Source organism: Colias croceus, chromosome 4 (genome assembly GCF_905220415.1).
Source record: "Colias croceus chromosome 4, ilColCroc2.1".
NCBI lineage: Eukaryota > Metazoa > Arthropoda > Insecta > Lepidoptera > Pieridae > Colias > Colias croceus.
Window position 1 is genome coordinate 1629094 of NC_059540.1, and position 13865 is coordinate 1642958.

The following is a 13865-nucleotide window of genomic DNA, read 5'->3' on the forward strand; positions in this document are numbered from 1 at the left end:
ACTTTTTGCGGGTCCAATTCTGAAATCTTTTCTTTACTTCTAAAGAAAACAGATACAGCGAGTTGGGCTGCTCTTCTAACTGGGTAGGACTCGGCAATCTTCTGAACCAGTCTTTCATTATTAGCTAAATATCTGAATATTGCTCGGAGAGGCATTGTTCACTTGAATGAAGTCTCAAAAGAGCACATATTACGATACTTTTGCAGCAATTCCCTTTTCAACCGTAGTTGAGTCTGGAGTATCTCAAACTGTTTAAGTTGGTCTTGTTTGTTGAATTCTATTCCAGGTAGGCGCTTTATCTGAAAAAGTAAATATATTTATGAAACTTAAACACTTTCTTTATAGTAGAACTGCTTTTAAACAACTAAAAACATGTGTGATGTAGTAATAATAACAACATATTACAAATTATACCTGTGCACGCGCAAAATCCAATTTCTTCTGTAGATCTAAAACTTTTAAGCTACAATCTTGTGACTCTCGTACCTTGGCAGTATTATCGTGAAAGTCCCGCTCTACGCTGAAATAAGTACGTAATAATCTAATGTCAAAAAATATTATCTCCACTATCTAAAAATAAATATTTTGACACAATACCTTCGTATTATTTCGTAAACAATCGGCAAAAAGTCTACATCTACTTCTTGAACAGTGATTGGAGTCAAATGTTCTGAATGATCAGTATTGTTTTCCATAGTACCTACTGTGTTTTTAAACTATGAAATTAACTAATATTTGCTATATTTTATGATCCTGCATTGATGTTTTTATATACACAATACAATTACAAGAAAATACCTCTTACATTCCTTAAAAATAGACACGCGAGCAGCGAGATTGGAAATATTAAAAAATATAATTATGGATGCCGATGACAAATGACAATTCAACTGTCAAGTGTCAACATGACATAGACTCACCGTAGACATATTACTTTACTCTTTGCCGTAGACTGGACCTGGGACCAAACCATTGACCATAGCACACTAAGCACAGACCACAGATTAGGCCCTGGACCCTAAAGGCGGAAACATACTTACGTGTCGTGGCGTGTCGTGACGCTTACTGTCGTGACAGTGAGTGTGCACACTATCGTGTCGTGTCGTGGCGTACTCTGGCGTTATTTCTGAACAGTACTTGACGAACCTTTACAGCGTTCAAACATAAATAATGTTTTCTTCTGATTCGGATAGTGATTTTGATGAAGACCTTCAATTTCTCTTAGCAATGAAACTTCTTAAGACAAAAAAAAAGAAAAGAAGATACTAGGTTCACCCTATAAACAGAGGGAGACAAGACAAAGGTGAATTTCATCGTCTTGTTAAAGAACTGGAGAGTGACGATGAGAAATGAGAAATCTATGAGATCGTCAGTCATTTTTAAAATTAAAATTTAATTCCCGCTAGATGTTTGCGCCACGAGCCACGCGCCAGTATAGAAACACATTTTTCTGTTGTGCCGTGTCGCGCCATAACCCCCACCACCGCTCTGGCGCAATCGGTGGCGAGCAGTCCGCGCCACGACAGAACGCGTTGCGCCACGACACACACGCAAATATGTCCCTAACCATATTAAATGTATGAAAGCGATATGCGCCTGGCGCGCCACGACACGCCACGACACGTAAGTATGTTTCCGCCTTAAGTGTTGAGCACAATGTTGAGTTGATATCAGTCTTTATTTTAATCTTTGCTTGAAACATTCGTGAAATAGAATAGTGAAGCCGTGATTGAAACGAAGTTCAGTTTGAATAGTAAATACTGTGTTGTAGAATTATTCTTGGTGGTGGCGCAGACTTGAATATGTATATTTAAATTTTTGTGTCGTGTAGACCCAAGTGTAGACCTAGACCCATTTTAGAAAAACACATTATGTCACAACGACAGCAACGTTGACACTTGACGTTTGTCTTTGTCATTTGGTGGATAATGTTAATGCTAAGAGCAATTAATGTTAATGCATCAACATTGTTTTGTAAAATGTACAAAATATAATTTTTCTCAAAATATTGGTTGGTTAATTTTCCAGTAAAATGGATGAATTAGCAAAATTAGAACATCTTTCTCTGGTGTCGAAAGTTTGTACAGAATTAGATAACCATTTAGGAATAAACGACAAAGATTTGGGTAAGTTTCTCCTGCACTTACGAAATATTATTTTATTCTTCTTATTCTTTATGCTGTTTTCTGATAACTATATGTGAATGTTGTACCGATGTTTTTTGTTGCAGCTGAATTTATTATCGATTTAGCTGATAAAAATCCAAACTTCGATGGTTTTAAGAAATCACTCATTGAAAATGGAGCTGAGTTTTCTGATTCATTTATGACAAATTTACTACGTATTATACAACATATGAAACCAGCGCCTGCTCAAGCTGAACCAAGTAAAGAAGTAAAAAGCTCAAATCCCTTGGCTAACAAATTTCCTGGATTAGCAATCCCTAATGAAAAACCACCACACTTCTCCTCTGATGATGAAAGTGAAAGTGAAGACAAAAAGGGTAAAAGAATCACAACTAAAGATATTTTCAAAAATGAAAATAAATCGGATTCTGCGAAGGATGATGTAGTTGATCAGGCAATGGCTGAATTAGAGGCTTTGGCTCCATCCAATGCTACAGTTTCTGATGCGAAAAAGCGCGAACGTAGCAAAGATAGAAAAGAAGATGTAGGTAAGAGAGCAACTTCTAAAGAAAGACGTAGCAGACGCAGTAGAAGCAGAAATCGGCGAAGTAGAAGTAGGGACAAAAGAAGTGTTAGTCATAGCAGAGATAAGAGGAGTAGAAGTAGAGATAAGAGAAGTAGGAGTAGAGATAGAAGAAGTCGAAGTCGGGACAGAAGGAGAAGATCCAGGAGTCGTCATCGCAGATCCAGATCCAGGGATAGACACAGGAGATCAAGGTCAAGAGGAAGAAGATCTAAATCTAGATCTCGATCTAGGGGACGAGATAGAGATTACAAGCAAAGGGATAGAGATTATGGTAAAAAACCAAAGAAGAGAAGTCCTGAAGTTGAATTGAGTGACGATCCTGAACCTGGTAAAGTGAGTATCATTGATCTTTGTTTTATGCTGTTTGTTTTATGTTTTATCTTTCTGTTTATTTGAAGGTCTTTGTGACTTGGAAAAGAGAAATTATTATGAAATTAGTTTCAATAATGAAATAACTAGATGATTAATCATTAACAAGTGATAACTATGGAAGAATTACTGAGTTAACTGATCACAATTACTTATTAAAGCAAACAAACAACCCAATTTAGATGATACATATTTTTTACTTTTACAGATTTACAGCGGCAGGGTAGCGAACATAGTGCCATTTGGCTGTTTTGTCCAAATGGAAGGATTGAAGAAGAGGTGGGAGGGTCTTGTTCATATCTCACAGTTAAGAGCTGAAGGAAGGGTCACTAATGTTTCTGATATTGTATCGAGAGGAGATAAAGTCAAGGTATGTGTACTTGTGATCTTAAAATTGTATTGAAACTCAATAAAATTGTATTATATTCGTAAAGCCAAATTATATTTGGGTTTAGGCCAGTGCAAGTGGTCGTATAACTTATATGAGTAGTAATTGAATAGATTCTTGTATATTCTTATATTTGTAATAATCATAGTTTCGAAATTGATTACAATGTTGATAACACTACCCACGCAATTTATTACAAAGTTTTGTTGTATCACTCTCAATAAACCTTTTTCTTTATAATATGTTCTTGTGCAAAATTATATTTAACATATTATTTGTTGTAAATATTGCATTGTGTTTTAATTTTAGGTGAAAGTTCTGTCAGTGACTGGTCAGAAAGTATCACTAACTATGAAAGATGTCTGTCAGGATACAGGAAAAGATTTGAATCCCACTTCTCATGCACATTTGGAGGTAAGTCACATGATATAACAGAATCTACAATTTTATTCAAAGAAAAAATATTACAGTATAATTTATATTTGCATTTTACTTATTTTTAAAATTACTGTTATCAAAATTATTTTACAATTCAATCAAGTAATAATTTTGGGATTTGAACCCGCATCATCTACAATTCCACTTCTACGCCTTTGATTTGACATCTCTGCCAACCGTAATACCTTAAATTTATATTTATAAAAGCATTTGCCCATAAAGCACTAAGTATCAAATTCAATTTAAAAGTTGTTGCAAATTTCTATCAGAATTTATATGTGTGTCTTTTATCTTTGCTTGTAATCTATACTAATAATATAAAGCTGAAGAGTTTGTTTGTTTGTTTGAACGCGCTAATCTCGGGAACTACTGGTCCGATTTGAAAAATTATTTCGGTGTTAGATAGCCCATTTATCGAGGAAGGTGGGAAGGTGGGTGGGTGGGCTATATATCATCACGCTACGACCAACAGGAATGGGGCCACGGGGGTGAAACCGCGCGGAGCAGCTAGTTAACTATAAAACAAAAATTTTTGTTCATCCAGGCTGAACGCGAAGGCCGTAATCCAGATAGGCCTCCACCAGCCGCCACTGTGCTCGCAGGGCTCCAGAACGGGCTCGACCCTGATGAAGATTCCAGTAGGAAACGCGTCACGAGAATCTCAAGTCCGGAGAGATGGGAGATTAAACAGGTAACAAATTGTAGTTATAAAGAGCTGTAGTTAAGAATTAAATAGCTTTATTGCCAGTTATGGTATATTTTCCAAAAAGGTATACGTAATTAATTAGCTTTTCTTATATTATCATTTTTATCCAGTTATTATTAAAAAATACGTGCAATAAATTCATAAAGAATACAAAATAAAAGCGTCTTTGATTTCAAGTCTCAAAGTCTTTGTTTATTTTTTGTTTGTTTGAGTCACGCTTTGTATTGTGGTGTTTGTCTTATAACGCGTTTGAAGCTTTTTTATATGACAGTTACGTTTATGTCCACTTTTATGATTTGTAAGAAAAATATAAAAAAATATATTTACACAACATATTGCTAAAAAATAAAAAATATTGAAAATTAAAATTATTAACTTTGTTTACAGATGATATCATCAGGAGTAATAGACAAGAGCGAGTTGCCAGACTTCGACGAGGAGACTGGTCTGCTACCGAAAGACGAAGATGGTGAAGCTGACATCGAAATAGAACTAGTCGAAGACGAACCACCTTTCCTCCAAGGCCACGGTCGAGCATTACACGATCTATCCCCAGTTAGAATAGTAAAGAACCCTGATGGGTCATTAGCTCAAGCTGCTATGATGCAATCTGCTCTAGCGAAGGAAAGAAGAGAACAGAAGATGCTACAAAGAGAACAAGAGATGGAGAGTGTTCCGACTGGTCTGAATAAGAACTGGATAGATCCGTTGCCAGAATCCGATGGTTGGGCTTTAGCAGCCAATATGAGAGGCACAGGCATTACAACACAGGACTTGCCAGAATGGAAGAAGCATGTTATCGGAGGCAAGAAATCGTCGTTCGGTAAAAAGACTAATTTGTCGCTGTTGGAGCAGAGGCAGTCGTTGCCTATTTATAAACTGAGGGATGAATTAATTAAGGTAAACTTCTATGTTAATATTTTATGGTGAATGTTTATTTATTCAATACATAAAGACTCCTTATTCTTTGAAATACATTTTGCCTTTAAATTGTAGCATGTTTTGTTCACAAACTTTCAGAATTCACAAAAAGCATTGATATTTCATTACAAAGATCAAAATTAAAATATTTTTTTTACTAATATTAAATCATATAGATGTCTAAAAAATTGTAATCCGTTTTTTTACTTGTAGGCCATATCAGACAACCAGATCCTCATAGTAATCGGTGAGACTGGTTCCGGGAAGACGACCCAAATCACCCAATACGTAGCGGAATGTGGCTTAGCAGCTCGAGGTCGGGTGGCCTGCACCCAGCCCAGAAGAGTGGCTGCTATGTCTGTGGCCAAGCGAGTGGCGGAAGAGTTTGGATGTAGATTGGGCCAGGAAGTCGGATATACTATTCGGTTTGAAGATTGCACCTCGCCGGAGACTGTTATCAAGTAAGTACATATTTCGTCAGCGAAAGATCGCAAAGAATAGAAAAAACATGAGGAGGGGTTATACCCACTGTGGGTGAATTAAGGCTTAAAAGAAGCGAAAGACGCGACGACGACGCGGATTCAAATTCGATTTTTCCAAATAGTGAGACGGGCTTGGAAATACAACTTAAATATATTACACGGCGAAGTGCAGTCTAAATGTGAATTTTTAAAGAACTTTTGATAATTCTCTGTGTTCTAATTGAGATATAAAACAGTGAATTCGAATATGCCTTTTTTATGTTCTTGTTCACTGCATTCACTGTTGAAGCACTACACATTTAACACAAATATTTAATATCGCCTTTCTACTAGTAATTCAATAAATTTCTTCCCCAGGTACATGACAGACGGTATGTTGCTCCGCGAATGTCTCATGGACCTCGATCTTAAGACCTATTCCGTTATCATGTTGGACGAAGCCCACGAGCGAACGATTCACACAGACGTACTCTTCGGTCTGCTCAAACAAGCTGTCCAAAAACGACCAGAATTAAAGCTAATTGTCACCTCCGCAACGCTCGATGCCGTCAAATTTTCACAATATTTCTTCGCTGCACCAATTTTCACGATACCAGGCAGAACATTCCCTGTAGAAGTTTTGTATACGAAAGAACCAGAAACGGATTATTTGGATGCGTCTTTGATCACTGTAATGCAGATACATTTGAGAGAACCTCCAGGGGATATTCTTCTGTTCTTAACGGGTCAAGAGGAGATTGACACGGCTTGTGAGATTTTATACGAAAGAATGAAGTCCCTTGGTCCAGATGTGCCAGAACTGATTATTTTGCCTGTGTACTCCGCGCTACCATCGGAAATGCAGACCAGGATTTTTGAACCAGCTCCCCCTGGTTCTAGAAAAGTGGTGATAGCTACGAATATAGCAGAAACGTCGTTAACAATAGATGGTATTTATTACGTGGTCGATCCAGGGTTTGTGAAACAGAAGGTGTACAATTCGAAGACGGGAATGGACTCGCTGGTTGTTACTCCTATTTCGCAGGTATATTATTTAACATTTATTAATCGATTTATTATACCCAATTTAAATCTCAACTTTTATACCTATTTTATTAGAATGAAACATTGTCTTGTTAGACCAGGGTCGATAATTTTTAAAACCAAAAATAATAAGAGTAGGATGAAATCCATTAGAAAAGAAGGGGAATATTATAAAAATGAAAGGAAAAATAATTTACGACTTTTATTACAATTTATTCACATAACCTCAAAATTTAGGTGAAAAATTCAAAAAGCCAAGTTTATGGTTTTTTATCTTTTACAAAAAATGGTCCCTGGTCTATGTGATTATTAAGAAGTAAACAAAAAAACCGTTTCAATAATTATTTTATCAACAGTTACCTATGTTATTTCTAAGTGAAACCAAGTATGTAACTAATATAATTTAGCAAGCAAAGTCGCGGTCAACAACTATATATAAATAATTGTCTTATTCTCACAGGCAGCAGCAAAACAACGTGCGGGTAGAGCTGGTCGCACGGGGCCGGGCAAAACGTACCGGTTATACACGGAACGCGCCTACCGAGATGAGATGTTGCCCACACCCGTGCCTGAGATACAGCGGACCAATCTCGCCACCACTGTGAGTTATATTTCCTACTAGCTGTTCCCCGCGGTTTTACCCGCATTGCTCCGCTCCTGTTAATCCATAGCGTGACGATATATAGCCTATAGCCTTCCTCGATAAATGGGCTATCTCTAACACGGAAATAATTTTTCAAATCGGATCAGTAGTTCCCGAGATAAGCTCGTTCTAACAAACAAACTCTTCAGCTTTATTATATTAATATAGATTAATATTGAAAAATTCAAGAACAGAAAAATAGATCATGAAGCATACCCTATATCCCTATGATCTATTTATTATACCTTCTCTTGTACCGGTAAAGTCGTCCTTTATAGCAAGTCTATTTATACTCTTTTCCTGTCGTGGTAAACTGTTCTCACTTGTTAAAATTTTATGTATACTCCGGTCTTATTCCGGTAAACGGTTCTCACCTAGAAATCGATGGTAATATAAATATTTGAATATTTTAAAATCGTAATAAGAATTTTCTACAAGAAATCTTATTCAGAATATCGCAGACATCCTTAAACTAGTCGTTATTACGTTAATAAAGATATTTACCAGTTTTATATTAACAAAACTTTATACATATTAACCCATTGAGCCCCGATCGGACCACGACACAATAGATTTTTTATTGCGTCTGTAATTCCGGGGGCTGAGTTATTAACAACTACTAAACATTACCCATTTTATCTACAAGGTGTTACAACTAAAGACGATGGGCATCAACGACCTGCTGCACTTTGACTTCATGGACGCACCACCTGTAGAGTCTCTCATCATGGCGCTGGAACAGCTGCACTCGCTGTCAGCTCTGGATTCTGAAGGTCTACTCACCAGGCTTGGACGGAGGGTGAGGAATAAACAGATAAAGTAGAATAAAGAGTACAGTAGTTCTAAATTTAAAACTTATATAAAAAATGTACTAATTCAGAGAGCCTATTACAGTATTAAGGAATATATGGACGATAAAAACCCATGGAGGGTTGTCGCGTAAAAACCACAGGACAGTTCTTTGGCATATTATGATTATAATGTACATATAACACATATAATGTATTTTGTAAAATTAAATTGTAAAACTGACATGATTAAAAAGAGCAACTATGGAGTTTCTTGCCGATTCTTCTCCGTAGATACTGCTTTCCGAATCGGTGGTAAATGTTAAAATATGTAATGACGTTTCAAAAGTGCTTCTAAAAGAAGTCTAATTGAATAAATAAATGTTTGAGTTTGATATATACCTTTATTTATTTTATTCATTTCTAACACTTTACTATGCTAGTTATACAAATTACATAAAACTAAAACTTATAGCTAAACTAAAACAGAGGGCGGCCTTATCACTAAAGAGTGATCTCTTCCTTTATTTGACAGAAGAAGAAAGATTAAGTTAGAAAAAAATAAAGTGTGTTGAGCACACGTGTAAGAAGTGAAACTTCCTTGGCAAGATTCAAAGATACCAAAATCGTTGCGTAAAATATTTGTGATATCCATACTAATATTATAAATGCCAAAGTAACTCCGTCTGTCTGTCTGTTACTCAATCACGCCTTAACTACTGAACCAATTTGCATGAAATTTGGTATATAGATATTTTGATACCTGAGAAAGGACATAGGCTACTTTTTACCCCGGGACATAGGATAGGTTTTTATCTCGGAAATCCCACGGGAACGGGAACTATGCGGTTTTTTATTTGACTGCGCGGGCGAAGCCGCGGGCGGAAAGCTAGTAGACCATAAATATATAAATTTTTCTCTAGGTTCAGTAGAAGTTTCGTGTTGTAATTTAGTTAGTTCGCTAGTGAATTTTAATATACTCATACTTTTGCAGATGGCTGAATTCCCGCTAGAACCGAATCTATCAAAGATCCTCATCATGTCCGTAGCACTACAATGCTCTGACGAAATCTTAACCATAGTGTCAATGCTGAGTGTGCAAAACGTGTTCTATCGACCAAAGGATAAACAAGCTCTCGCAGACCAGAAGAAAGCCAAATTCAATCAGCCAGAAGGAGATCATTTGACGCTCCTTGCGGTTTATAACAGTTGGAAGAACAATAAGTTCTCGAACGCGTGGTGTTATGAGAACTTCGTGCAAATTAGGACCCTGAAGCGGGCGCAAGATGTCAGGAAACAGTTGCTGGGGATTATGGATAGGTAAGATGGTTATAATTGTCTATATTTTAAAATGTTCTATTTTATTTAGTGATTTTTATAAACCTCCGAAAATTTGATTTGGCTGAATATTATTGAATATCAAAGTTCTAAAAAAATTCAAGACTGTAATCAATAATGTTTCTAGTATAATACAAAAACTTTATTAGTGTTTATCAGGTGTTAAAGAAGTAAAAAAAAATTATCAGCGAAGTGTGGTCATATGTGGCCCCGGTAAGGCAGAAGTGAGGGTTCGAATCCCTTCGAATCGTTCACATTAAAAATTTATTTAAAAAAATGATCAAAAGCAACAACATCTCACAATAAACTTCAGAGATATTTCCATTGTATTTTGTAAAAAACGTATTTTTTTATTTTTCCAGGCACAAACTCGACGTAGTATCAGCGGGCAAGAACACAGTGCGCGTACAGAAGACGATTTGCTCTGGATTCTTCAGAAATGCCGCGAAAAAGGACCCGCAGGAAGGATATAGGACGTTGGTGGACAGCCAAGTGGTGTACATACACCCGTCTAGTGCACTGTTTAATAGACAACCTGAGTGGTAAGGATGAGTAGCCTACTTTATTTTTGTTAAGTTTGAACTGTCTCTTACAAATTTCTACACTACATTTGACTGATATATGGACCAGGATACCAAGTCCCTTCTTGTAATTGATTTCTATCGAGCAAATTTTACAAGCGTACCTTTCTTGTGACCAGTAATCTCAAAGAATCTATAGTATATGTGTAGCTGAGATGAAACATATTGATTTGATGATTGCAAAAAAATATATATTACTAGCAATGTTTTCTAAGTGTGACAGTGTTCTAGACTACCATAAAATACAATACACAAAATTCCCACCCATGACATGTTTGTAACAATGTAAAATACATAATGATTATATTATTTTCAGGGTTATCTACCACGAACTAGTGCAAACGACGAAAGAGTACATGCGTGAAGTAACAACGATCGATCCCAAGTGGCTCGTCGAATTCGCTCCAGCGTTCTTCAAGTTCTCGGACCCGACTAAATTGTCCAAATTCAAGAAAAACCAACGACTCGAACCCTTGTATAATAAGTATGAAGAACCTAACGCGTGGAGAATATCCAGGGTGCGCAGACGCAGAAATTAATCTTGTATTTATGTTTAATAAACTAGTTTACTGTGATATTTTGTTTTATTTTATTCTATACTAGCTTTCCGCCTACGGCTTCGCCCGCGTTTTCAAAGAAAAACCCGCATAGTTCCCGTTCCTGTAGGATTTCCGGCATAAAACCTAGCTTATATAAAATCGGTCCAGTAGTTTATGAGCCTATTCATTACAATCAAACAAAGTTTTCCTCTTTATAATATTAGTGTAGACTAGCTGCGCCCCGCGTTTTTTTTCTTTTAACTCTATTGTTTCTAATCTTTATGAAATATCAGAATAATAAGTACTTAGCCTTCATAGAAATCTAAATAATAAGACACTTGTAGAAGCCGTAAGCACGCGTGGCCTTGTCGCCAATCAGGTGACTTCCAGGCCACCAGTGCGTTCGTCGCTGTTCAGTTGCCCTGGATATTTGCGTTTTTAAGCATGGTGCGTTTCAGCATTTCCCATTGCGGAAATTCTTCCACAAGTTGTAATTATACTAATAAAGACATAACATTTCATCGTCAATTATTGTTTGTTAGAAATAATGCCGTTTTTACTAGCTTTCCACCCGCGGCATCGCCCACGCAGTCAAAGAAAAACCCGCATAGTTCTCGTTCCCGTGGGATTTCCGGGATAAAACCTATCCTATGTCCTTTCTCGGGTATCAAAATATCTCTATACCAAATTTCATGCAAATTGGTTCAGTAATTAAGGTGTGATTGAGTAACAGACAGACAGACAGAGTTACTTTCGCATTTATAATATAGTATGGATTTACAAGTATTACGAGTGTCACCATAGAAATCTAAATAACAATGAATGTCACAGTCGACCGTTCTTATTATCATGTTTAGCACAAATTTCAACCTTATTTGTATGTGTTTAGGTTCAAAGTTATATCTATTGAAAATTAACGCCCTCTGTTGTAGAAGAGTTGGTTTTTTTCGTATTGGAGCAAAAATAAACGAAACCTCTCATGTAGCTAGGGATGTTATTCTAAAATAAACCGTAAAGTCGTGCGTTAGGATACATATTTAAAAGATGAATTTAATATTTAAGTTAGTTTTCACTTCAGTCAAGCTGTCCAATAAAAGGTATAGTTTACTTGTGTGTACTGTTTAGCTTTCGGCACAGAATACATAATAGTAGCTAAACGCTACAGAACAGACACTCTCCGCCTCCCGCCAAAATTAAACACTTACCTACCTCACCCCGCACGATCAGCCATGTTATGGTACCCATTTCCCGCAAGGACGATACCAACGACGTCTTAGACGAAACGCAACGAAGATTGACAACATTTATGGGCAATTTCGCGAAAATATGTCCCGGTTACAAAATGGATTCAAATAAAAAAATTGTTTTGAAAAAATATTAAAAATATGCAGATTGATTCCTAAAACAATAAAATGTGTTATATTATAGTAGAGCCATTTTAATAGGCAACATTTGACAGTTCAACAAAATTCAACAACGTAACCTAGTAACGACGACATAGAATAACATGATATTTCGTTTTGTTAGAACTGCACATTTGCTTAACTTATTTCAATTACGATTACATATTTATAATAATAATGACCGATACAAGTAATTTTAAGATTTCATTTTACTGATAAACCATCCTAAACATAATAATCAATTTCTGAATTGAAGAACTGACGTCGCTACAATTTTGTGTCAATAAACCTTTTTTCTTTTTAAATACTAGAGACGTTACTCTAAAAATCGAAATCTGACATCTAGAATCGAATGCATTGATTACTTGTGAATAAAAATCATCATAAATTAATAAATTCGATTGACAAATGTTTCAAATCCGTATCGATTAATACACTTTAATCGATGTTTTTAAGCAGGCTACCTCTCTTCGAAGATAAAATTGATAGACGTCAAATGTTGCCTATTAAATTGGCTCGACTATAACAACAATAGTTGCAACCATTTACTAATTCCAGAGAAAATGAGATCTATTTGGTGCAAGGCAGGGATTCCGGGATCCATTTTGTAACTTTTTTGAAACTAAGTTTCAAAATAATGCATAATCCTTGTTTACTAATTTTTATTTATTATGAAAGTAACAACATTAAATTTCCCGCAACCATTTTTTTTTTCAGTAAACACATTATTATTTATACTTTTAAGCTTGAAATATATCCACTTTGTAACTTTTAGGTACATCAGCCTTTTTCCTTTTCGCTTATATTGGTAATAAACATTTTTTTTAAGATTAAAATAATAATGAAGTAGATATTTATATATTTATTGTACTTAAACTGCAAAAATCAAGGCTTTACCTCGTAAAATAAATAAATTATTTATTATTATTCATAACATAAACATGAGACAGTTACAAAATAGAAATAATTAGTTACAAAATGGAAGTTATAAAGCTTAGTTCACAAGTAACAATCTAACAATCAAGTTTCTACAAGAATAATTGTTCGATCATATCAGTGGCGCAGCGGTTAACAGCAGCTCTGCCCTGAAAACGGAAGGTCGTGGGTTTGATTCCCGCCAGGATCAAATAAGAAAAATATTATTTTTCCTAAATTGGCCTCGGTCTAGAAAGTGGTGGTAGGCTCTGTAAGGGGCCTCAACTTCCCCTGTAATAACAGCTAGATTAATGCCAAGGGTGAGCTCGTAATACGTAAGTAAAAATAAAACTAATTTATTTAGTATTGTATATTTCAAAAGTAAAATTATTAAACTGACATGCTCTATTCAAAACATATAACACAAATATGATTTTGCTTTTGTTTTCGCCACTGCTTCCTTTTTTCTGCAGCCTTTTCTTCTTCTGTAAAATTTGAATCTTTTTGGTCTTCCGTTTGATTCTCTCTAGATTTTTTTTCTTATTTCTTCTTTTTTTTCAGGGTTGTCTTTTAATCTTTCCCTATAATGTCGTTGCTTCTCAGCATTGGTCAGAGGCAT

The 13865-nt window shown here is 35.8% G+C and overlaps 2 protein-coding genes across 3 annotated transcripts; one reads left to right on the forward strand and one right to left on the reverse strand.

Annotated features, from left to right (window-relative positions):
* Positions 1-9: 9 nt before the first annotated feature.
* On the reverse strand, positions 10-878 carry LOC123691355 (mediator of RNA polymerase II transcription subunit 9). 2 transcript variants are annotated; one of them, XM_045635692.1, is made up of 3 exons: positions 598-878; positions 415-541; positions 10-299 (listed from the first exon to the last, which is right to left on the reverse strand). In XM_045635692.1, the coding sequence occupies exons 1-3, from the start codon at positions 693-695 to the stop codon at positions 159-161; spliced, it is 366 nt and encodes a 121-aa protein (XP_045491648.1). In that variant the 5' UTR covers positions 696-878; the 3' UTR covers positions 10-158. The 2 variants fall into 2 exon arrangements, with proteins under 2 accessions (XP_045491648.1, XP_045491649.1); XM_045635693.1 differs by having other exon boundaries at positions 415-520; positions 598-873.
* A 1076-nt stretch (positions 879-1954) lies between these two features.
* On the forward strand, positions 1955-10964 carry LOC123691356 (ATP-dependent RNA helicase DHX8). Its single transcript, XM_045635694.1, has 13 exons — positions 1955-2126; positions 2231-3045; positions 3290-3451; positions 3779-3883; positions 4452-4598; positions 5001-5513; positions 5748-5995; positions 6374-7040; positions 7500-7640; positions 8329-8481; positions 9465-9790; positions 10171-10350; positions 10706-10964. The coding sequence occupies exons 1-13, from the start codon at positions 2033-2035 to the stop codon at positions 10926-10928; spliced, it is 3774 nt and encodes a 1257-aa protein (XP_045491650.1). The 5' UTR covers positions 1955-2032; the 3' UTR covers positions 10929-10964.
* Positions 10965-13865: the final 2901 nt, after the last annotated feature.